At 39.0% G+C, this 25,899-nt stretch overlaps 1 protein-coding gene across 1 annotated transcript in view; it reads left to right on the forward strand.

Moving 5' to 3' along the window:
* Positions 1–25,192, forward strand: part of trabd2a (TraB domain containing 2A) — a 57,622-nt gene extending 32,430 nt beyond the window's left edge. Inside the window, exons 5-7 of the mRNA XM_086302520.1 lie at positions 19,448–19,538; positions 21,298–21,570; positions 23,873–25,192. Of these exons, the coding sequence (XP_086158646.1) occupies positions 19,448–19,538; positions 21,298–21,570; positions 23,873–24,080 (572 nt within the window). The 3' untranslated portion in view covers positions 24,081–25,192. The remainder of the gene's footprint in view (positions 1–19,447; positions 19,539–21,297; positions 21,571–23,872) is intronic.
* The last annotated feature ends 707 nt before the right edge of the window (positions 25,193–25,899 follow it).

Genomic DNA, 25,899 nt, shown 5'->3' on the forward strand with positions numbered 1-25,899 from the left:
GCTGGTGAACAAGCCGAACTAGGAGACGCATAGTCAAAGGAACCCGTAAAGGTTTTGTGCAGATATGTATACCTTCTGTCATAATTGAACAATCGTGCACTGGATTTGACCCACAGTTGTTATCTTTGACTGTGTGAGCCATATTATGTGAGTATTTAGGTGTTTTTGCATTGTACGAAAAAAATAAATAAATCCATGAATGGACAGTAGTCACACACTAGAGTAAAATGCTTTCGCACCCTAAATAATTTCCCATACAGGAACACATACACACTGATTTATACACCAAGAAAGAATTGCTTTGTTACACGTGGGTGGAAAACGAGGCCCTGCCAAAGTCTTTTACCTGAACTGAGCTGTAGGGGCTAAACTGACTGGTCAACTGAGAAATTGTTATTTAATTTCTTGTCATCATTTTCACACTCATGTTAAAAATTCACCAGAATGTGGCCTGTGATTGGTTTGCATCCCAGCTTTCACTGTTAGATAAACTTTGTTTTTCAGCAGTCTGGCCAGAATAGTGGTCAGGAAGGCAGCAGTCAAACAAACAGTAGCGGTCGCTGGTCAGTACCTCACACTACACTTTAAGGCCCAATGGAGCACACACATACACACACTCTCACTCTACACTGGCTGTGTCTCTCTTTACTCCCACCTCACACTTTGTTGTCTAGAGTCCTTTCTTCTTTTCCTTGTGCAAACTGCCTGTTAATGCAAGTTCACAGAGTGCAGTGGGTAAAGATTTGAAGAAGGAAAAGAGATGCGGTGATAAGAGCCAGTTATAACAGAGTCACATTCATGGTGCACAGACCTCTGTGACCACCCAGTAGTTCTGGTTGTTATGAGAAAATTTAAGGTAGAAAAAAGTTTCATACACCTGCAGCACAAAGTAACCTGTGTCATGCTTAGTGCCCCATCTTTCTGCTAAAGCATAAAAACCAGGCTTATTAGAGTAACAGAGACATTGCCCCAGTCTTTCCTGTCATCCTCATACAAAAACATGTCAATAAAAAGATTTTGACTATACTGGGATTTGAGCCAGCTTTCAGCGATTTGCCTTTTTAAAAATTTTTAAAAAGTTTTTTTAACAACATAACTCATAATGGTGTACATATAATATTTGCCAGTTCTTTAGTCCTAGAAGGAGCAGTGATTTTAGACTCAATATATTCTGCCCTTGTCTTGACCATAATGGTAAAACTATGAAGGTTTTTCCAGTTTTACTTTGCGTAGCTAAACAGCTATCCTGTCACAACTTTGTACTTTACTGTACTGTAAGTAAATACCTCCTAGAAATTTGTCTTTTCCCCCCACTTGTTTGTCTGAAATACCACGCCCATCACTCAACGTGAATGATGATGTTGAAAACGTGCCATATGTTCAGACAGACATATGGAAGTGGTTATTGCTCCGCTCCATAGGTACAGTAACCCAATCCATGTATACAATCTGAACCCTTGTTCCCTTTATAATCTCTGCCATACCCTGGCACGCTTGACTTTAATAAAATGGTGTGTTTACATATCGCTAAAGGCCGAGAGCGACGTTCTGCCTGCTCTCAAATGTTTTTTCTTTTTCCAGGCTGAACTTGAATACATCCATGTTTCAGCCTGAAGCTCCTTAGCACACCATGATTCCCCTGAAAATCTGCTCCAAAACCACAAATTTAAATATTTGCGGCAGTGTAATAGCCAGTGTGGTTGACAGGCTCTAACGGTTACTGTACTTTGAAATGTTTGACTCTTTTCACAGACAATTAAGGTTTGACTTTGGATCTTTTGCTGTTTAGGTTGGTACAGCCTTGCTAAAGTGAATACCCCTTGGTTAGTGAGCTGTTTAGTACTGTGGGTATGCCTGTAATAAATGGATGTTTTGGCTCATGAGCTGCAACTCATGACAGAAGTTGACATGAACTCATAACTCACACAAAGCACCTTGACAAGTCAGTATGTGGGTTGCTCTTGGTACTGGAATCCCTTGATGAACTGCTGAGTCCTCTAGTTTCAACATAAGCAAAGGGTACTAACATAGCCACATTTATAATGCATTTGTTTGCCAAATTATTTAAAAGCAACTTAAATAATAAGAATATATCTGGCATATTCCAATTGGAGCCCCCTCGAGCCAATGGACATGACAGTGAATCCAAATCCCACTACCATTTTAAGATGGTAGCGTGACAGTAACCATTTTCAGCTGCTACTTTATATCAGTTTTTATGTTAACAGTGAAGTTATGTGGCTTTTATTGACACATAAGTGCTGTACCACAAAAATAGAGTGAAGCCAATAAGATAACCGTACATATCTCACTGTAAATAACTCAGAAGCTTTTTTTTGTTATTTTATGATGTGATAATGATACAGTTATTATTTCACAATTATGTGAAATAATACATGCAGAAGCAAAAATGTTCTGTATCACATTTAATGTTATAGATAATCTCAATTGATATTTGGGATTCAGGTATTTGTTTTTGTTTAATATTTTAAAGCATTATTTGCTGCCAATGGTTGGTGCTGCTCTCCCAAAGTGCAGAGTAGGATTAGGATTAGGTTTAGCAGATACGATGACAGTCATATGGGAGACGGGGTACACTCTGGATAGGTTGTCAGCTAATCATATGGCATGAAGCAACCACTGACACTCACATCTACACCTACAGGCAATTTAGAGTCACCAGCTTACAAAGCATGCTTTAGTCTGTGGCAGGACTTAACCACTGGCACAGTGATAACATTGAGCCTTGGGGAGTCAGTAAGTTTGAACCCAGCGGTAACAGCGCTAACCACCGTGCCAACCCCATATAAACACAGGTTTGAATATTTCCCTCAATGTAAATATAGTTGTGATGAAGAGTTAAAACAAATTGATGCAGAATCTGTAGTTTATGATCCTGCTACACACTGCAATCAAACCATATTCAGCTCATTTGAAAAGCATTACATTATAACTGTTGTTACAACACTTTTTTGTGTAAATAAACTAAGCCTCTACTGCCCCTACATACATAAAATGGTAGCTTCATAGGATTGACTAGAGATTTCTCCAGGTTAAATCTTCCACATGCATGGCTCAGATCTCTGCTGTGTGTTTTTACTGTATGCACGGCATCACCGCTGCCACTGCCCCTTTGGTTTTTCTCGCCCAGATGGTGTGAAAGTCAAAAAAAATATGGTGCTTTTTTCACAGCAACCTCACACTCATAAACAGCCAGTTTACAACTGTTTGGGGTAGTCGCTGACACAAGTAACACACATGTCATCCAACACCATTAAAATCCAGACCAGACCTACCACACACCGGTTAGGGAAACAGGCAGCTAGGGCCAGACCATCTGCCAATCCTACATTAAGTCCCGGATTTAAGTTTGAATGACACCTTTATGCCTAACCTTTTTTTTAAGGTTTAGTTTATGATGATACATTTAATGATAAATGAAATTATCAGTTATTAAGATATTTAATCATGTTGATCGAATAAAACAACAGCTATCAGGTGTTTTTTTAAAAAAAAAACAAATCTGAAGAGGTGGACACGGTGTGTTTACCACCTCCAGAGTGGTAAACACACTGTGATGAGGTTTTGTGTCAGAAGAGAGGAACAACTAGCTGCTTTGAGTTCAGCCAGACAGACTTTTACTTATTATTTAAAACTGTGAGTAGTTTCTGTTTGCATGTATAATATTAAACTCAGCCCAGATTAAAAGACAAAACATTTTAGCAATCAGATGTTAAGATACCACGATCTGTAATGTATCATTAGCACATGCAATGTCTTCTTCCATGAGGATAAAAGAGCGATAAACCTGTCAGCCCCTCTGGGTAACTAACTGCTTGTTAAGCTGCTGAGTGAAGCGCTCCTAAATATATACATTTTGTTGAAGTCATCTGGTCAAAGGCCTCAGCCTCTGTACTTGAAAGACATATTTCCTACAGCTCACGCTTCTCTCTCGGCTGCAGCACTAAATGCTTGTCACAACAGTTTGCTGTGATTTATTAAAAGAGTTGAACTCCTCACCCACTGACCTCATTCAAACTCAGGAGTATTTCCTTATCCACCTGGAAAAAGGCTTTTTACATGCCTGCCCAGAGGCTCAGTTTCATTTGGACCAGAGGTAACTCGCTTCTATATAAAAGGGGAGAGGGAAAGAAAAATGACATCTTTAGCAGCAGCAGTGCATCTATTGATGATTTTGAGTGGAAATTTCTCATGTACAGTTCCTGTATGAATGAGTCTGTCTCTGGCTGTACGGTGACTCTGTACATTCAAACAAGCAAAGCAAGGTTTGACCTCAGTAACTTCTTTTCTGGCTTAGATTAGCTTTATGTGTCCTGTACACAGTGTTGGGAAGGTTACTTTTAAAATGTATTCCACTACAGATTACAGAATACATGCCCCAAACAGTATTTTGTAATGTATTCCGCTATGTTACTCAATGAGAGTAACGTATTCTGAATACTTTGGATTACCTAATATATTATCATGCTTTTTACAACTACATGAATCTACATTGCTGTGTGATTTATTACTTTTACTGAAGGTTACTCGCCATACCAATACCAACTAGATGTTAAAATCTTAATATAAAGTGAGTAACAGTAGGTGGACATTAGGTAAGGCTGCACTTTTTGCAGCGATCTCGTATAGAAAACTATTCCGCACGTATATAAAACAGGTCCACGGCTCCGAACCCTAACGGCATAAAACCGTAAAGAGACCTCTGGCTAATACGTCGGGTTCCGTGTCGGGATCGCAGCCGAATACTAGCTTTACTTTGTTGTCTGGGTCAACTTTGTATATATATATATTATATATTTACATGCTTCCATCTCCTGTTTCTGGTCGGTGACATCTCTTACTTTTCGACTCTCTTTCTTGCTCCCTCGCTCACAGACACATAACGGGTATGGCAGTCCATTCTCCCTGCAGCACGGACTACACTGCCCATTTTTTAGTAATCTTTTGGAAAATGCTACATTGGCTTCGATGTAGGAAAACTCATAGGAGACGTATTAATTTGGGTCTAATTTGATTTTGAAAGATGGCAAAAACTCACAGCTCAGGCTTCAGTCACACAGACCTTGAGACAGGTAGAGGACACCCTTGCAACCTCTGGCTGTTAGCGAAAAAAAATGTATTACCCAACTGGTTGGCAAGTGTTTGCTGGAGGTTGCTGGCTATTGCTGGCATGTAGCACCAAAAACCTCTTTGTGATGGTTTTGATTATGTTGCCATGGTTGCTCACAGTTAGAATCAAAGATGCTTGCGAACTACTAGCCGAGCTGCAGTGAAACTACTGCAACACAAACGAGAAATGGAGAATCTTCACCTTCAAAGTAAAAGTTGTCCCCTTGCAGCTGCAACCAAGATGTTTCAAAACGTGCACCTTTTACTTTTAAAGCAAATGGTGTCTGTTTCCTTCATTCATTGTTTTACAAGTCAGAATCTTCCATGCAAGCTACAGTGACAGCAGCAACCTGCCAGCAACCAAGCATTTGCCAGCAGGGTTTTGATGCAGCACCATATGTCTTTTGGTGACCTATTTCATTTTGAGATTGCCAGCAACCACTTTCCAACCAGTCTGGGGAACACAGATGTTTTCTTAGCAACCAGATGTTACCAGGGTTCACTGATTGATCTCTAGGTCTAACTGGAGTTTTAAGTTTCACAGACAGCCAGCAACCACTCACCAACCAGTCGGGGAATACAAACTTTTCCCTAGAAACAAGGGGTTGCCAAGGAGTTGCCAGCTGGTTTCTAGGTCTGCGGATTGGGAACTTAAGGCTTCACAATGGGACTTAACTAACCAATGGGTGATGTCACAGTGGCTTTCTCAATTTTTATCTGCAGTCTGTGGGATTAAGTAAGAGTTCAAACACATACCAGAGCTGACAGAGTAACCGAGCGAGGAGGAGAGTAGATCAACGAGGCACTCAGAGAGGTTACCTTTGCTCATGGCTGAACAAGGGAGCTGTACTTTACTAATTTAATTCAATTTATTTGGGACAGTGCATGTTAATGAACATACATGTAAAAAAAATGTCTAACTCATGATATTTCTCTGACCGCTTATTGCTGAAAGATTATTTCTGCTCAAGAAATGTAGGTCACTCTAGCTTTTACTATTTGGGGGAGGCCTTATGCTCAGGGGATTCTTTTCTGTAACATTAGGACCTGACACTTGGACACTTGGAACCTCTGCCTATGCAACTTCTATTTACATCTGCAGAAGTATGAAGGTTAGGCATACTGAAGCTGGGGAGTAGAAATCACCTTATCTGGAAAGAAGAGTAAACACAGACAAACTCTGAAGCGAGGGGCCGTCCTCTAACTCCCTGTGAGAGTATAGCCTACGGAACTGGACGACCTAGCCTGCCCTAACATGTGCTCATCTTTTTTTGTAGAAATACTTGATTGATGTCATTTCCATAACAAATGCATTTTTATTTTGTGTTTTACATCTGTGTCCTCTCAAAGATTATATCTGCAAGAGGAGAACTTGGTCTTACAATGTTCCCACAATACTGTTTGTGCAAAGAAGAAGCAAGGAAGTTAATGAACTACCGTTTTAGTTGAACAGAGTACAAATAGTCGTTAGCTTCATTAGAGTCCTAAAATGAATGACTTGATAAATGAGTGAGTTTCATGTGTCCTAAATTATAAGCATTAGGGAAATGAAGGTGCTGTCCTCCTGCTAAAGATGCAGAAAGAACAAAATAATCAGCTTAAGATGGTATGGTTTTAATTAACATGTGCTGAAATTACCCTTTTGTGGGTCATAACTTCTGTTTGGCATTTAAAAAGATCTGGAGTGAATGAGAGGTTTTAATCAGAAAAACATCATTTTTAGGTTTTGCCCAAGCTGCTTCGGATGTTTTAGCTGCTGCAGAAGTTAAACGTGGGTATGTTTTCTTATGAAGCTAAAATGAGAAAGCTGGAGGATGTAGGCTCACAGTTCAATGCAGGTCACAATCTTTTTAAATAGGTAGTAAAGGATAAAACAAGAGTGAACAACCGGGAAACTGTCTGAAAAAAGTGCTTTTGAATTTGTCAAAAAAAGGAGAAAAAGAAAAGTGATTGTGTTGTAAAGGCAACACGGCAGTCACAAACGTCCGGGGAGACTTTAAAATACTCTGTCCCGTGGATCTGCTTCTAGTTATAACACAGACCTAAAGCAAAGACAATATGCAGGCCTCGTGGACAACTGCTACAGCTCTTGCAGATTACTCAAACTAAATGGGCACAAAATTGCACTCCAAGCCACATGTTTTAGATGGAAGTCCTGTGAGAAAACGTCTGAGAAAAATGACGATCTGGAATTCTTTTTAAAAAGTGAGAGGGCATCCGACTCCCCTTGGTATATTTTTTTTCTGTGCTCAAACAGTTGAAAACCTGAGCAGAGACTCACAGCAGGATCGCAGAGGTTTGTGTGTGTGCGTGTCTTGTTTTTGTTTGAGAGGAAGTGGTTTTTGAGGCTACAGTATGCAACCTCCAGGAATACATTCTGGTGGCAGAGTGTAACATAACTGGCCATGTTGTGTAGACAGTTTTTCATTCTTTTGCTGTAAAAAAAACAACAACTGATAACTTTTGACAGTCTTTAAAACTTTCTGGCTTTTCTGGATTCAGTATAACGGTAATCAAAGTCTGCAGTATGTGTTGCTCACACAGAACAAAGCTTTGTGTCTTTGCTGACAAGTACACTCGTCTACCTTTTTATTAGCTTCCAGTGTCCTGACCATGAGATTGTGAACCACTGGTCAAACAGACCCAGAAGAAAGGATAATAATAATTACATACTCATACTCACTCATTTACCTGCTTATTAAATATCTCAAATCTCAAATATCTAATCAGCCAGTCACATGGCTGCAACATGTACATGCCTAAATACATTTGCATGTGGTTTCAGCCAGTTCAGCGTCAGAATTGTTTAGCGTCAGAATTTGTGAAGAATTTAAGTGACTTTGAACATGGAATGATAGTTGGTGCCAGATAGGCTGGTCTGAGTATTTTAGAAACTGCTGATCTCTAGGGTTTACAGAGAATGATCTGAAAAAGAGAACATGCCCAGTTGATGCCAATACAAAAATGCCTGTTGTATGCCTTGTTGCAACCAAGTTATGCAGAAGCGTATCTCTGAACACAACACATCGAACCTTGACGGACGATGCCACTCCTTTCAGCTAAAAACAGAAAAGTGAGGCCACAATTTCAACAGGCTCACCAAAGTTGGATAACAAAAGAATGGAAAGCTGATGCCTGGCCTGATGAGTCTCAATTTCTGCAGCAACAGTAGGGTGGAAGAGTGGCTCCATCCAGCCAGTGGTGGTGGTGTAATGGTGTGGTGCATGCCTACCATGCACGTCCCTTTGGGACCACAGTGTATCCATCTCCTGATTGGTTGCTTTCTACAGGATAATGCGCCTTGTCATCTCAAATCATCTCAAACTGTGACAACTCATGACAAAGAGTTCACTGTACTCAAATGGGCTCCACAGACATCAGTCTAAATCAGGGGTGTCCAACTCCAGGCCTCAAGGGCCGGTGTCCTGCAAGTTTTAGATATCACCCTGGGTCAACAAACCTGATTCAAATGATTAGTTCATTACCAGCCTCTGGAGAACTTCAAGACATGTTGAAGAGGAAATTTAGCCATTTAAATCAGCTGTGTTGGATCAAGGACACATCTAAAACCTGCAGGACACCGGCCTTCGAGGCCTGACGTTGGACACCCCTGGTCTACATCCAACATATGACCTTTGCAGTGTGGTAGAACAGCAGATTTATATTATGACTGTACAGCTACTTTCTGATGATATCATTTCAATATGGACCCAAATATGTGAGGAATGTGTACAGCACCTTGTTCAGTCTGTACCATGAAGAATTAGGAGAGTTCTGAAGAGAAAAGTTGGCCTAACCTAATACTAGCTAGGTGAACCTGGTGAGTATGTAAGCTTGTATAATATTGAACTTGCAATAGGCATCTTTTACAAAGCCCGTTTCTTTTTCTCAAAAGAATATATCTGCATATATCAAATTGCCTTCTCTTTCTTTATATAAATGTCTTCATTGTGCATACATTTTTCATCTGTCTCACTTTACCGTTTCAAAAAGTCTCTACCATGCAGCTGAAGAAACAATTAAATTTAACATGAAATCCAAAGACTGTATATCAGTAAGAGAGCGTTCTCAGTCACGGGTATTCAAACACACGGGTATTTTTTTCTCCTTCTTGGCGCTTGAGACGCTGAACTGGATATAAGCACTGGAAAGTGACGAGTACAGTTTTTTAGGAGCTTTACTTTGATATTTCCACTTTATGCTACAGTCAGTTCCAGGCTGTAGGTGGACAGGTGGCCCAGCACCATCCCCTATTAAATATTCTCTGAAACTTTATTTGTAAAATGAGACATTCAGTGGTAGGGACCTTCAGAATTGGCATTGCTCCGGTTTATTTTGTCAGAACTGCTCGCTTGTAAAGAATTTTCCAACTTTGATCACTTTTTCACAGTCAATGAGCCGGTGTGTACTCAAGTCCCTTAATGTCTTGGCAGAAGGAGCTAAAAATGAGGACTGCGCTGAGCGAGAGAGTGTAGACTATTGCAGCCTGACAGATGTAATCCCTAACACGGCTCCAAAGTGCTGTGTGCCACCACAAATTTTCAAGTGAGGGTTTATTTAAAAAACAACCTCACACCACATACCTCTTATGTGCCCTGTTTTTCATTTAGGCTCAGCATAAATTTAAAGCTGCAGTTCCTCAGCACAACCTTAAAAACTTCTTGCAGACCCTTGAGCGGTTATCACACTAATTATAAGCATGGTTCATGTTTAAAAAAAACAAAAAAATGCACAAAGCAAGACAAAGTAATTAAATGACAAACGCATTTAATGATCCGTCTTCATCAATTCTGTAAGTGCGAACAAAGTTGCAGCAAATTTGCACTAAGCAATGCAACTCCATGTACTTTCTCTCACATTCTCCCAAATAACATCCACATTAAAGAGACCATTATTCCGAAACACTTGTCTGGGACAGAGACGGTGATCATTAAATAACAAATTGGTGGTAACAAACAGTGTCAGATGAGATGAAGGCAATGTAATCGATTTCCTCTGAAGCACCTAAAACCTTTCTGATCCAAATTATGTGAACGAGGAGTTCACGTCTAGTTGTAATGTCTTCTCAAATTCACATTTCCTAATCTCCGTTTTCCCTAGTTTAGCTTGAGCTCAAGATATTTGGTTAATTGTTTGAAAACCACCACCAAGCTAACACCGCGCTTCAAACTGTCTTGTCCCCACTCATTTATTCAGGTTGGTGGTAGTAAGCCAACTTTGCGTGGGCACAGCTTCAAGATACAGTCTACAGAATCTCAATAGTTTGTTTTAGCTGTAAAACTGTGGCCTTAAAGGATGCTCTTGTCCTCTGCTATCACAGTCTGGCATCTGAAGTCTTGACATTCCTGTATTGCTTTGCAATCTGTTTTTCTTTTGTAAGAAGGATAAATCTGCTCTTTTGTTTCTGCTTCTGTCTTGAATTGCCTTGTTTTCTGTCTGCATTTATGTCTAGCTTCTTTGTTTTGCCTTCCCTGTGTGTCTCGCTTTTTCTTTGTCATCTCTACTTCAACAGCTGTGTCTGTTTACATAATCCTGATTGCTATCAGTTTGATTGTAAATTGTTTTATTTCACTGAATTAAGCCTATTAGTGAACTGTCTGTCACACAGTAACATGCCTGAGAGAAGTACAAGGAGAAATGTTTTGGTATTGGTGGAGATGTTAGCATTCTTTGGCCTAACTCTATAAAGGTACGTGGTGTGTGGCTTTCTCTTGTGTATGATCAGTCTTTCAAATTCTTACAGCCGTATCACAACCATCGTTTATCACAGCTTTCTTTTATCACTGGCATCTCCCTTTCAAAACCACATCCTGGAGGAGTTTGAATGAATGAGGTCTGATTGTAATGATGTAATATGTTGTCGAGTCTGACTAAAACAACACATGAAGCTCTACTGCTGTCCTCTGTGCTGGACTGCTCTGATGCTACAGAGTCCACCATTTTTAAAGTCTTTGTGGTAAGTTGTGTTTTTGAAGGACCTGCAAGAGATAAAACTGTACTGAGTTACAATGTAATATAATCTACAGTTAGAAAGTTGATGTACTCCAATAAAAGGCTTGAGACTTGGGTGGAGACTAAATCCGCTGGCTTGTATGCACACCCGTTTAACCAAAGCTGTCTTGGTTTTGGCATTCTCTCTTATGCTTTCACGAAAAGAGTACCCTTATCCTGCAGGGGGTTTGGATCAAAATGACAGCACATATTTGCATGTAACATCATGCTAAATTTATTCCAGGCAATGACATTGACATTAAAAAAAGTTTTTTTCCATGACTCATCCAATGGTAAAAAAAAATCACGGTGCCCACAAGGATATGAATAATGTTAACATTAAGAGTTTCAGCGCCACAAGCTGGCTGCATGAGATAATCTAGTGTATGCCTCTGATACAGGATTATTTGGGCTGTGATTTTAGACCATGGTGGCATCATAACATATCTTGCATAATAGCATTTTTGTAGATAGAAATTAAATGTCAAAAACTATAAAGTGAATATATATAAAGTGAAGTACTTTAGCATTTTATAGTTCATGTTTAAAAAATCAAATGTTTTAGCCCATTACTAGGTGGTTGCTAAGCTGCATGCTAAAGTCATGCATCACGAAAAGTACCTTGGATATAAATTGCATTCTACTTGTTGTGAAATTAAAATGATTTGATGGTTTTATATGTGTATAATATGTGCATAATTGGTACAAATTTGTACCAATTATCATCTGTAGACGGTTGCTTGGCAATATTTTGGTTGTTTATCTTTTGAATGTATAAGAGGAGTTGTGACTTTGTGCGTTGTAGGAAGATTATGAAAGTTTCATGTATGTAGAACAACAGCTGTTGCTGTGCAATCACACTGTGGTATTCAGATTAAACACTCAGTGGTTATTTCATGTATTTCCATTCTGTCACCTTCAACAGCAGTGTTATCAGTGTAGCTCTAGTACCAACTATGCATTTCTCTGGGTAGGTATTTGATTTGCTATTGTAAAATTCTCAGAGTCTCAACTGGATGAAAACTAGTGACTGACCACGCCACTAGAAAGTTTGTTTTGTTCAATAAAATTATACTATTCTATTATTTTAGTTAACAATATATCAAGTCATATTATGCCAGAACTTTTTATATGACCAGTACTTTGGTTTTATGACCCAAAGTGATTTTATTTCCCATCACCCTCAGCGTACTGTACTTTTATTTCTGTGGTCACTACTAACATTTTTTAGTTAAAGTAAGATGGAATACCTGCATCACATGAGAAATGCATCTTATTCAAAGTGTTAAGTAGATTTGCCACCAACTTTCCTTGCAACTTTTTTTTTTTTAAGAAGAAACAAAAATCACTGCATCAATATTTATTAATTATTTAATACTCATTTGTTTTGCTCCAATCTAAACTTTTGAGTCAGATTTTAGTTTCTTGAAAGTAAGCAGCACTTTTATGTAAAGCTTTTTTGATTTCATTTGTTGTACGCCAATTGTTCATTTTTTCCTTAAAATAGAAAGAAAAAAGTCGTGAAGCCTGCTTTAAAATCAGTGAAACAAACCATTCACAAAAAAGAAATCCAGTATTTTCAGCTGTATCCAATGAAATGTTTTATCCGTCTACAAATTATGATAGAATAATAAAGTGAAGATTGATAGACTGTATTACAAGGCACTGTGTGTAATTACTCTTAACTAGCTTGACAGTGTTTAATCATCATGCCTGTGGTTTGATATTACTTCCAACGGTGTCCTGTTCTTTTCAACCAAATTGCATGTGACTGATAATTGATGAGGTTTCAGTTTAATACAAGGAGGAATTGACTGTCCATCAAGGACATGCAAATCTATGACTTAACCAGAGATTAAAAAAGTGCAGTGTAAGCAGAGCCCGTATTTCCAGACACTTGATATGTGTGTTAATACTGAGCTGGCATTGTTTGAAAAACACCAGGATGGCTGTGTGATTTCTATGTGAGTTGATAACCAGTCATTTTCTTGTCATTTGCCTTTGACATGACTGTTGCCTCCATGGATGGCTAAGTCTCCTTGACAGTTGAAGGCACTGAGGTTTTGCTCAACTTTTAGCAGCTCAAAGAGCCAAAACTGATTTTCCAGTAAAATCTTTGGCAGGTTAGTACTTCCGACGTCCTAGAGATGTCAGATCATGAAATTCAGTTTGTTATTTTAATAGTCTGAATCTCTCTGTTTTTATAGCTCTCTTTGTCTCTGTGCTATAATTTATGCACAGTTGATGTTCAGGAAACCGCTGTAGCGTCAAATATCTGAACAAGAATAGAAAAACTGAAAATGACCATTTGAGCCAAAGATTGTGGCTCTACGTCTTGGCCAATAATAGTGTCTTCCCGAAAGAAGCAAACCAAACGCTCCACACATCAGATATCTTATTGTCATCGTCTTCAGTAAAAGGCTTTATTCAGTGCTCAGTGGTCATGATTATGGGCTGCTGGGTCCAGCTGACTAGCAAGGAACATGTGTACATAAACGGAAAGAAAAGGCTATGTAGGGCAGAATGTCCTCAGCGGTGCCTATACGTGTAGAGTTTGTTTATCCAGCATGCTGTAATGTTATGAGAACTGCTGCTTCAGCCTTAGTTACAAGTTGTAATGTAAATATTGATGTGTATGGAAAAGTAACAGCATTTAAAGCTTACCATATGTTCTAATAATTTGACACACTGATTCTGAAAACTGGATAAGCGTTTAAGGACAAATACTGCTGTGGTCCTTTTCTGTTAGAGTTAGCAAAACTGTATTTTGTTCATGTTACAGACAAATATTCACATTTAGCACTTAAAGTCATGTGAAAAGGTCCTGTGGCATGTAGAACCTAGCTTGTAACTAGCTAGTAGCACCACCTGTAGCAGCAACAACGAAGTAATAATTTTTTTGTATGGCTTTCTAAGTCTTTCACATGGTTGTGGAAGAATTTTGACCACTGTTCTTTACAGTGTTGATTCAGTTCCTTAAAGGTTGCAGATATTTCTTTACATATCCCTCTCTCAAGGTCCTGCCACCAGAGATGGGCAGTAACGCGTTACTGTAATCTGATTACTTTTTTAAAGTAACGAGTAAAGTAAGGGATTACTATCGCAAAAACGGTAATTAGATTACCGTTACTTTCCCGTAGGAACGCTGCGTTACTGCGTTACTAAAACCGTGATTTTTTGCGAGAATGTCTCATGACAGTGACGTAAGTGAGTGCGACGTTTGTGACAACAGCTGTGTGCAGATCAACAATGGATAATATATCGAGTGCGGGAGAGAGTATGAGCGTGCAGCGTTTAAAGCGTGGAAGTACTGACCTTACTTTGAGTTTAATTCCATAAAAAGTGACAAAAACATTAGTGTCCGCTGATCACTGCGTGGGAAGAAAACTTCTTTTTACAGCGAAAAAAACCCCTAAACAAGCACCGAGTGTGCAACGACATAATGGGAAATTCACAGAGAAACTCGCGGATTCTTCCACTGACCGCTGCGGCACACCTGCACCAGAGCACACCTCCGCCTACCCCACTCCTGCTTTAGAGGTGAAAATAGAGCAACAGGACTGCTAGTCTTTGACTTTATTTAATTTCTGCTGTGTTTTACTTGCATCTATTTGAAAGACTGAGTGTAAACACAAAAAATATTTTATTTTACCTATGTGCTAGAATGTGCAGAAAATAGGCTTAAATGTTAAACTAAAGTCAGAGAATGGTGCATATAATTAAATTTTTGCTTGATGCATAAAGTTAAAAGATTAAAACTGATAAAACAAGTTAAAAAGAGACTTTTCCATTTGATTACATTTTGTATGATGGATTATGCAGAAAAAGTGGAATTGGGCTGAAAGATCTATCGCTTTATCACCTATTCAGGTTGTAAATCGTGTTTTTAAAAAGTAACTAAGTAATTAATTACTTTTGAAAATAAGTAATCAGTAAAGTAACGGGATTACTTTTTGGGGGAAGTAATCAGAAATTAGTTAATGATTACTTTTTTCAAGTAACTTGACCAACACTGTCTGCCACAGGACTCACAGTCTCACTTTGATTGGGTCATTGCAACAAACCTGATTTGTTTTGCCAGTGTTTGTTCTGTAGATTTACTGGTGTGCTTGGTATCTGCTATATCCCCAAATGTTGACCATTCTTTAGCTGTTAGATAGATTGCCTTGCAATTAGCCTTTAGCTCTAGACTCCGGGCCCTGTGGTTGCAAAACAAGCTAAAATCGTTACCAGAAGTTTGGTTGTTTGTTCATTTGCAACTTTGCAATTCCTAAGCTGTCATGTTCTTTTTTTTGAGAAGAGTCTTTCCCCTGGCAACCATGCCAAACGAGGCATATCTGTTCAGTTTTTTTCTAACTGTTTTGGCATGCTGAGAAATAGCTCCCGGTTTATTCGCAGCTTCTTTGAGCATTCCACGTTATGACGTTAGTGAGGAATTTGCAGGGAAGACTGTGGCATTATGTGGCCTCACGTTAACCTGTTATGTTAACACACATGCTCCAGACCACCAAACTGCCAAAACTATTGTTTATACAGAGATGCTCACACTTGCTGATGATCGGTTAATCGTGTGCATTTGATTAGCAGCATCTGCTTACCCCCTTGATTCCTATGGAAGCTTTAAGGGTGTACTTAGTATTTCACAGGACTATATAGAGTTACTTTCCTGGTTTTATAGTGTCAACCAGGAAAGTAATGTTATCTCAATATCATAATAAAAGTTCAATGAAGAGAAACATAATTTATTGAGATACAGAATTCAGTTATTCTATGTGGTGATGAGACTCAGATGACCCATTATAACAACAGAGTCCCGGCTACGATAGGATTTAGCCCAGGACCCCTTGGAGTTTAGACGCTAGTCGTGGTGCAGGTGAAGATGGAGGTTTGTATAGAGTTTTGAGTGACTACGGTGAGGCGGAGATGGGCTGAACAAATTAGAGCCTGAATGGCAGAATGACAAATGAGCAGTGATATTTACAGCACACAGAATGGAGGCTAACTGGCTTACAGAAACCAGACAAGAAAATGACTGGACTAGAGCAATGATGTCGGCATTGAGTTTGACAGTGTGGGAAAGTGGATGTAAGAACTAGACTAGCCGCTGATGTATCCATCTTTCCAGCAAAAGTCTTTGCAACAATGCAAATGACTACCTTGTAACAGCTTTCAGACACAATGTTTAAAGAGTGTTTTGAAAGATTTTAGTTTTCATGTTTATTGTTAGACTCTGCTGGTAGATGATTATAAAAGATGTCACTTTTATATAACCATAACATGAACTGGTCCATGGTACTCCAACTCAGAGGTCCATTCATGTATGCATGTAGCTCCACGAAGGAAGTTAGCTGTGAATGAAAGCTTTCAGGTCACAGGTCTTTATCTGTACCATTCCCCCCCTTCTCAGTGGTACAAAATAAACCATACAGTGAATATATTGTGCAATAGGACACAAAGTAAAAGCCAATTTCATAAATGTAAAATGTATGAAATTGGTCTAAATGAGTAATCAGTGAAAATATGTCAGATGTCACACATGTTATTCTAGAAGTGTGCTCTTAAAACTGTGGCGTGGGCTGTATGCTGGGCGGCAGCCTGCAGCTCTGTTTTGAATGGGACCCTATAAATATAAACTACTGCTTATGTACCCAACCCAAAACAACACGTAACAACACCTTAACTTAGAAAACTCTAAACTTAATTAGTAATGAGAAACATGGTGAGTCAGTAGACTCCAACATTTCCAACTTTTATAACTATGGTACAAAGATATGTTTGTTTTGATTTAGCTTGAGACAACCAGGAGTTAAACTGTGCTGGAGGCAGCCGTAGTGGAGCTCTGCTTGTTGATACCTTTAGATATTATCTCTCTCGTATGCAGTAGAACACTGCCTTCCTTTTTTCTGTCCATCCACCCATTTCCATTTTCTTAACCACTTATCCAATTCAGGATCACTGGGGGGCTGGAGCCTATCCCAGGAGTCACAGGGCGAGAGCAGGGTACATTATACAGGGCAGTGGTAACTTTAGTAATTTTTTTATCCATACAAATTACACATACTAAGAAGAATTTGCTTTCACTGAAGAATCATATTTTATGGTATATGCTTACATCTGGGTGTGGCCTTGTGTATGTTTTGTTAAGTTCGTGTAGGCTAACCTTTTCCATTAAATTAGTGAAAATATTGCTTCATCTTATCATCAAAAGGCACAGAGTGTACTAAAATGAAATGTATCCAAAAGTAAGAATCTTAGATTTTATTTATCTTAATTAAAATAAATATAATTAATGAGCAATGTTGTTACTCTGGACAATTCACATTAATATAACACAAATGAAACTAGTATCTACAAAAGAAACAGCCTATAAGGTTAAAGCCAGTGGCCAAATGTTACAGCATACACAGGCCATATTTCATCAAAATCCAGAACTAACACATAATTTTCTTTTCCCACTTTATACCTTTTTCCTGGGGCATCAATCATTTTTAATCAAAGATGTCTACATTTTGTTTTTGTTTGTAATTTCATGAGTTGGGCGCACCATTAGAGTGCAAGTTTCCCATGTTTCATGCTAAATGGAACACTTATAAAATGGTCTTTGTGTGAAGGGTTTGCTGCATGGCATCCAAAAAAACGCCTAAAATAAAAATGTCCCTCTGAAACAAGCATGTGAAAGTTTAAAGTCTCACCACTTGTGTTTTCTATTATATTGATTAAGCATGCCCTAAAATCTGCTTTAAAGCATTGGCTACATGTTGATAAGATAGCTTGTTATTAAAAAATATTTATTATTTAAAGCACACAAATGTCACTTTCTATTTTATTTTCTTGTGCCACAGGATTAAAAAAAAAAACTTTTTTAAACTCAGGAATAAATGAACTCTAATTTTTTTTCATCTTGTCAAACATGCTCTCACTCCCCGTGAACACACTGGCCTTTGGGGACATGACAGAATTGATGGCTTACCTCCTTAGCGCTTGCGTGTGTGTACGTATGTGTGTGAATTGTGCTCCTTTGAAGTTCTGAAGTCCGCCCATCTCTCTATGGCTCTATATTGTGCTCAACAGCTCCATTTATCCCACCTTAATCCCCTGACTTAAACTTGCATAAATCACGCTGAGTTGTTTCTAAACCTGGGCAAGCTGGAAAACAGTGTCTCTGTCTCTGTTTCGTTCTGGTTCAGCTCTCATTGTGAGTTTAAGGGCTTCTGGATATTTAGCCGACCATGCTAATGATTACTGGACAAGTACAAAAAATGTCTTTTTATGTGGCAACTGCGTTTTTTCTCCTACACATTTTAGCAAACCTGAATTAGGTAAATGTGCCTTAAGACAGAGAAAACACAAGATATGAAAGCATAATTAATGGTATTTTTTCTGTTTATACATTAGAAATATACAGTTAGCTTGTAGCGTAGGAAAAAGAAAAGGCTTTAGAAGAAAATAGGGCTCATGGGATCAAAAAGACTTCTAAGACTAAACTCACAAAGTTCACACTCACAAATCGTTTAACTGTTTTACTCTAGCAGATCATATGCAAACATTGTAGAAGTCCCTTCTCTGGCCTTTTTCTATGGCTGGGACATAATGTGACATTGTTTTAACCAGCATTCAGTCCAAGTCTCTGGGCAGCATCACGACACCCATAGTGCATCTAAGCTAACCTCTCTCTATCGATGGCTCTAGGCCAGATTAAAGTGCTGGGGCTCATTGTTTACACAGCTCTGTGGTGCCACGGCTGAGCAGGCCCAAACAATGGACCCCTGCTCCCTTTTGTCAGAGTGAGAGGAAGAATGGAGACCTCTTGACATGGCAACCTGAAGCCTCAATGCCCCTACTTCACCTAGCTGAGAGGGTCACAACGAGAATGAGAGGGGAAAAAAGGAGAAGAGGGGAAGTTGGACATAAGAAAGAAGGAGAGCAGAGAGAAGAAAATGGAAAGGGAAGAAAAGAGATATAATATGGAAGGTAGAAGATTAATTAAGAATGGAGGAAGAAAGCTCGAAGTAAAGGACGTGGAAGAGGAATGGGAAAAGGAGAGGCAATGACAAGTGGATAGGAGATGCAGAGAAAAGCAACACTGAACTTACTTATGTAGGAATCATAAGTTTTGTAATGATGACAGAAGCAGATATATAAATGTATGCGTAATAATTTGATTGGTGATATCAGGCTTGCTTTTTGTTTTACTCTTAAGTTAAACGAGAAAGAGAACTAACAGAGCTGGTGCTGTCCTGACAATGTTCCGCTTATTTTAGTTTGAGATGGCTCATCATCTCCTTTCAGAACAGCAAATTTATCATTTTCTACTTATTGGTTGTAGGTCACTTTCTGGGTAACAACACAGTTATTGACGTGCTTCGTCGCCAGGGATATGAGGTGGAGCACACACCTGCTGGGCAACCCATAAACCGGTGAGTTTGCTTCAGTCTAATCATCATCATAATGCTGCTTGTTTAACAGGACTGGACCGTAAGACATCCATGGCTTTTAGATGCAGTTTCTCATATACTATATGGTGTTTTCGGTAACATCTCCCCGCCTGTGTGCTTTTTGCAAGTCTTCTCTTGTTTCAGCTTAGATTGTACTGGAAGATAAGTGTCACAAATTCCCCGCTGGCCACCAATGAAGTGGTGTTGAAAAGGCCAATTTAAGTAGGGTTCTCACCTCCTGCTGTGAAGCATGTAGTGCAGTCTACCTTGGCACACTGAGGGTGGTAATCTCGCTTTAAATCTGTGTTCTTGTTCCTGTGTCTGAGTGAATGAATAGGTAATTCTACTTTCTCACACACAGCCCCCGTGTTTGATACGGTATTATGAGCCTGAGATGAACCCACATCTTGCCTGTTCATAGACTACCTTGATGTTGTCTTGAGAGAACAGACAGCCTTCATTATATCCATGTATAACAATTTATTATTCGACTTCTCATTAGTATATCTGACATCACAGTTGTTCAGGTCTAAGTGCATTTACTCTCTTTGTTACCAGTATTGGTTTATTCATGGTGATTAACGTGTCTTGAAAGGAAAACTAGTGTCAAATAGTATCAAAAAGAAGAGTTTAGGTTTTTCTGTCATGCTTCCCAACTTGTAATTTGTTCTTCCACAAAAAGAAGCTATGTTAACTATTAGACTGTAGTTAGTTTTTTGTCCTTCCATTGCATCCTGAATGGAGAAAGAATGGAGACCTGTTTATAATAATATATAATATTAATAATTAATAATACTTTTTTCTCGACTTCGCTCTGCTCGTGATTTGAAAGTGTATTTCTCCTGCTTGTTTCACTGCCATTTACTTATTATGATCAAATATTCACTTTAAACTGTCATGTTAATATTTTATTGGCAGGCTCTTTAACAGGACTGTCAGGTGGAATAAACTCCTGGCCTGCATAAAAACACTCTAACCTGCTTTCAGCACTTTGCTACTTTTGCTCAGCATTTTCTCTGCACTTGTAGACTCTCCCACGAGACTATAATGCCATGTTTCAGTGACCTCACAGGAAAATGTGATATTTATTTTGCCTGTAACAGCAAAACAGACCTTGTCCTTACATTCTTTGGTGTCCATGGCAATATCCTTGGACAAGGCACAGAGGCTGTAAGATGTGCTCAGTTTGTTTCATCTGCATCTTCTTTGGTGCATTATGAAAGTTCCATTTATGGCAAAGCCCTCCAGACAATCATATGCAGGGTGAAATGTGGGCAGGCTGCAGTGTGAAGTGTGAAACCAACACTGGCTTCATCGCCAGTATAGTCCAGCATCACCTTCGTATCCATGATCATTGTTAATTGGAGCTCATATAGTTCACCACACTTGATGAGTTCTTCAACAGTGATCTCTTTTTGTCCCACGTGATTTGATTAAAACAGCCCCAAAAATGTGTTTTCAGCATAAAGATTTCAAGTTTTTGCTTTTGCTTCGGACAGGCAAACATCATCTTATAATCTTCATATGGTTCCTTGCCTTGTATCCCCAGTTTTCTGCTTCTGATCACCTAGGCAGGGTAACTACTCTTCTTCTTTTGCAGACAGGCTTGGCACCATCGTTGGCAGGATTAAAGATGATTAAAGACTAAAGTTGATGATTTTATTATAAAAGTGACATGCAACGAACCCCTTTTCTCTTTCTTTCTAAAGCATCTTACCCTACTGTAATGTGCATCCTCTAGGCGATCATCATCTGGACCCGTCTCACCAGAGCTGGAGGACCATTACGATGAGTCGCCTCAGCTGGAACCTTTCTTGCACGAGCTTCCTCACAAAGAGGAGGGTCAGGGGCATACTCTGGAGGAGGATCTGTTACCCCACATGCTTCTGCCACCAGATAGCCTGGAGGTTCTGGAGAAATCTGAGAGAAAAATGCTAAAGAAAAAGAGGAGGAATAAGCAGAAGAAACAGCGGCACAGGCATTTTAATGACCTCTGGGTTCGGATAGAGGAGAGGTAAGATGAAAGAAAGAGGGGTAAAGAGGTGAAGGTCTTTCTTCTCTATATATGGGTTATCAATGACTAGAGATGAAAGGCCACAGGTGAAATGAGAGTATGATAGCAAGAGCTCAGAAACAAGCCAGAGAGGATGTAAAGGGAAACTCACACTTGTATATAGAATAAAACTGACACTTCCTGGTGCAGTGCTGCAGGCTCAAACAGCCACCATATCACATCACCATGCACTTCATGCAGTTTGCATAAACTTCAGCACATACACATATGTGCCCTGCAGTGGTATATGAGTCCTGACTAGTTCCAAGCTAGTGTAGGTGTCTTGGTTATGAAAAGAGCGACCTGGGAATTCCTGCTAAGTATCGGGATTTGGTCTCACAGTAGCTCCAGGCAGGAACTCACAGGACAGCACGATAAGATCACCTTTCAGACAAAGAAGAATCTTTTGCACAAGGTGTGGTCTGCCATGTGGAAACATCCCTGCATTTTTTGCAATGGCAAAACACAGTTTTGTCATTGGGTTGGAAGCAGTAACGCTAATATGAACTTCAACACATAAACAGTCCTAATCTATTCAGTCACACCTTTGGGGAATTTAAATTTTCCATGGCCTTGCCCAAATTTGGGTTGCAAGAGAAAAGACAAAAGGACAACATGTGATCTTGACACAAAACAGAGAAATTTTTATCTTAATTGAAACAGAGAATGGGTGAACAGCTAACATTAGCGTTATTCAGATGTAGATCTGGACTTAAGAAGTTGTTGCAGGCAGCAGTTTGTAAAACTGAACTTGTGCTACCAGTATTTATTATTTCAATATGCAGTATGCACTAGTCCAAATTAGTGATGGAAAGAAAAAGCTAAACAAATAGTGTCACTTCTTCATGTGAACAGAGGAGGTTTGTGAACATTTGTGTACATTATTTCTGCAGAAGTGTTTTCTCTAAATCCGCAAGATCCTGTATTTTGAGCAGAAATGAAACGGACTCTTTGTGCATGGACGTTACAATGTTATGCACGTTCTTGTATATTTTAATGTCTAAAAAGGTGGCTGAGTAAGAGAAAGTAAGGCAATTTGAGAAAAAGAAGCAACTCCAGTCTCACAGTTCTTTGTTGTGTGGCCATGGTATGTCACACCTGGTTTCTTTGCGCCTCTTAAGGCCTTTTCACACAAACTAAAGTTAATTTCTCTAAAACTATGCCCCTTGAGTATTTGGCTGAATGCAAATAAGTATGAAGAGTAATGTAAATTTGGGGCAAAGTGGCATTATGTTAGGAGTGTTTCTTTTTAATAAAAATGGAAATGCTATGATGTCTGTGTGGTTTTGACCACCTCAAAGCAGTCATTGCCTCACAGACACTTCAGTCTGTGTAATTTGGGGATGAAGGAAGAGTAACAAAGGGCATAATAGCTTTCAGGTTTATTGGCAGTTGGTCATGTGACGATCAGTGATTTGAGCACCCAGAAATTCTGTCAGAGAACTTTTTCTTTGTGGCTTTCATCATCATTAATGTTTCCATTGTTGACTTTCTGCAGTCTGCATATTTTCTCTGGCAATTTTTGACAATGTGTGGATGTGGAGAGAGGCTGGTTTTCCTGCTGATCCTGCCACAATTTCCCCTACAGTACCAAAGAATTGTACAGTGCAGAAACAAAACAAAATGCTTTTTGTTTAAAAAAAAAAAAAAAAAGTAAAAGTCTGGAATTAATAAGACCCTACCCAGTCTGTAGTGATTCTAAATTGCAAAATGGGAGCCAGTGCCTGTAGAAAAATTATGGTGTAGTTTACTAATTGCAGCATACAGAGTTTTAAAGCCTCTGAAATTAAGATCTGATGTTGTTTTGTTTTTCCTGTAATAAAAAGAGTGAAAAAAATCAATGAATGTAAGCAAACGTTAATGTCACAGCAGTGAAGATGGGTTCATTGTGAAAGCCGTCATTCAGTTAACCCTTTAAAGGCTAAACCATGATGTAGTTGACAGAAATTAAATTATTTTGCATTAATGAGTGTTAATTTGTGTCAGTGTGCAATGCGCAGCGTCATTGTGCAACCAATTTTTTTTTCAGTTGGGGAGCGCCTGGGGGGGGGGGGGGGGGAGTATTACCCACACTAATACTCATTCCCTTTGCCCACAAACCAGTGAAAGAAATGCAAATACAGAATGAATGCAGGATCCTCGTTAATTATACCAATTAAAATCATTCTGTTTTGTGTTCATCATTTACGACCCATCATTCAATTGAGAGATATTATAAATCTTCATTATTAAATCCATGTTTTTGCCTCTTTTCTCTCTACAGCTCTGTGGTGCAGTCCCCGCCTCCCCCAATGGTTCGCATCATCAATGGTTACATCACGGTGCAGCCGCCTGACAGAATCCAAAGCCAGTACAACTATCATCGTGTTCCTTCAGCAGCACCAGCGCCTTCGATCTTCTCGTTGTCTTTACTGAGCTTTCACCTCACACTACCTATAGTGATCTCACAGATATGGACTGTGGCCCTCTAGTAAAATGGTTATAAGGACTCTAAATAAAACTGGTACACGTACGCGGTTTCAAATATACTGCTCTTAAAAAAAAGTCTGGTCTAGCTGTTCACTCCATGGATGTTTGGGCACAGAAAGTTTGCTATGTTGGAAGTGAACTGGAAAGGTGTGGCAGTAGGGCTCATCTCTTTACAGATTGGGCTTTGATGTGCATGCGAGTTCATATAACTTGAAACATAAAGGTCTGAGTTTCACTTAATTTACACAGAGTGAGCACAGAGTATGCAGTAGGGAAAACAAGAAGCTCAAACTGAGGTAGTGTTATCACTAATTACACAACTCATCAGTGCCTTGCTGGGTTACACAGTTACAGTAGACAGCTATTAGTTGCTCTGAAAATTTGAGAAATCACTTAAGTAATTTTTCAGCTTAAATATTTTCTCCAACAGCAACTGGGACCACATGTCCTTTGAGTATCTCTGTGAGAGTACGTGGGCGTGGGACAAACAACGTCTATCGGCTCTTAAACCCACTGGGCTTGCAAACACAAGTGCTCAGACTTTAATTTATTCTTCTATTTTAGAAGAATCTGATTTGATTACATAAAAACCTGCTGCGGGGAGAAAATTGTGCATACGCCTTTTGAATATTATAGAAGTATTTTAGAATTATTAAAAAAATTAAGATTATCAGAAGCATTGTTGTTTATATGGAAAAGTATAAATAGATATGCAGTATATTTTCAAAACAAAATCAGGAACTAACCACCATAGCCCCATGTCATGTGTCTCACTGAAATTACATTTTTGAAAGGGACAGGTGATTGTATTGTACTTTATTAGTGTTATCGACTGCTTTGATGTATATGTTTGCTGAAAGAATTTATGTGGATGTGTCTGGGCGTGTGTGCGCGCGTGTGTTTTACATAGCATTCATTCATTTTTTATTTATTTAAAACTGTAGTGTTGCTGTTAGCCATGTGAAACATTCCCTGTGGCTTTTGTTTTTATATATTTCATCTCACCATGATGCCAAAATGACTTGTTTTTCAAATGTTCTTTCAGTGTAATTTCAAATGCATATCATGGCAATAATAATTAAACTGACTACATGAGCAGACCGCGTAGTGCTTTACGACCTTCACATTTCATTTATGGCACGAGATAGCAACAATAAAATATTTATCTGGATGTAAAATTGGTCTTCGATGCTCGTTCTTCGCTGTGAAGCAAATCAGTGGAAAGTCAGGGGAGAGAAATTTTTACAGCAAAATAACCAGTGTTATATTAAGTATAGATCAAATTATTTTATGTACCTTAAAGGTGTTACTCATCACAACGAAGAAACGAACAGCTTCCCAACACTTAAAACCTTTTGGATTCCTTCAAAAATCTTTTTATTTAATGGTCAACAGGTTTACGCTCCAGTCCCATTATCATGTGTATAACCCTCAGTTCCAACAGGCAGCTGTTTTCAGTGATCAAGCGTTTAGCAGCTAAATTGCGCATATCTGTTTCTAGTTGTTGTTTTTCATCAGAGATGTATGAATATTAATGTTAATGCTGTGTGCCCTATGTCTGCTGGATGTATAAATAGCCATCTGTTAGCTAACATGTTTTTTAGGTCCATCAGCTTTAGGTACAGCAGTATCAACTGAACAAAGGAGTGGGCACACACACGTACACATGCTGCCCTCCTGATGGGTTCATGGCATGTTTATGTGATGTTAATGTGATAAGACAGCTATTAGAAGTTGTTTGACGTGTGCATGTGGTCTGTCACAAACAAGACAGCTGCTCTGCTGGCAAATATCTTTCCTTCGAGACACAAACAGGAAACC

The sequence above is a fragment of the Aulonocara sp. 'chitande type north' Nkhata Bay genome, linkage group LG7 (genome assembly GCF_057382095.1).
Source record: "Aulonocara sp. 'chitande type north' Nkhata Bay isolate Kocher_YH1m ecotype deep benthic linkage group LG7, A_spYH_male_GT1.1, whole genome shotgun sequence".
Lineage (NCBI taxonomy): Eukaryota > Metazoa > Chordata > Actinopteri > Cichliformes > Cichlidae > Aulonocara > Aulonocara sp. 'chitande type north' Nkhata Bay.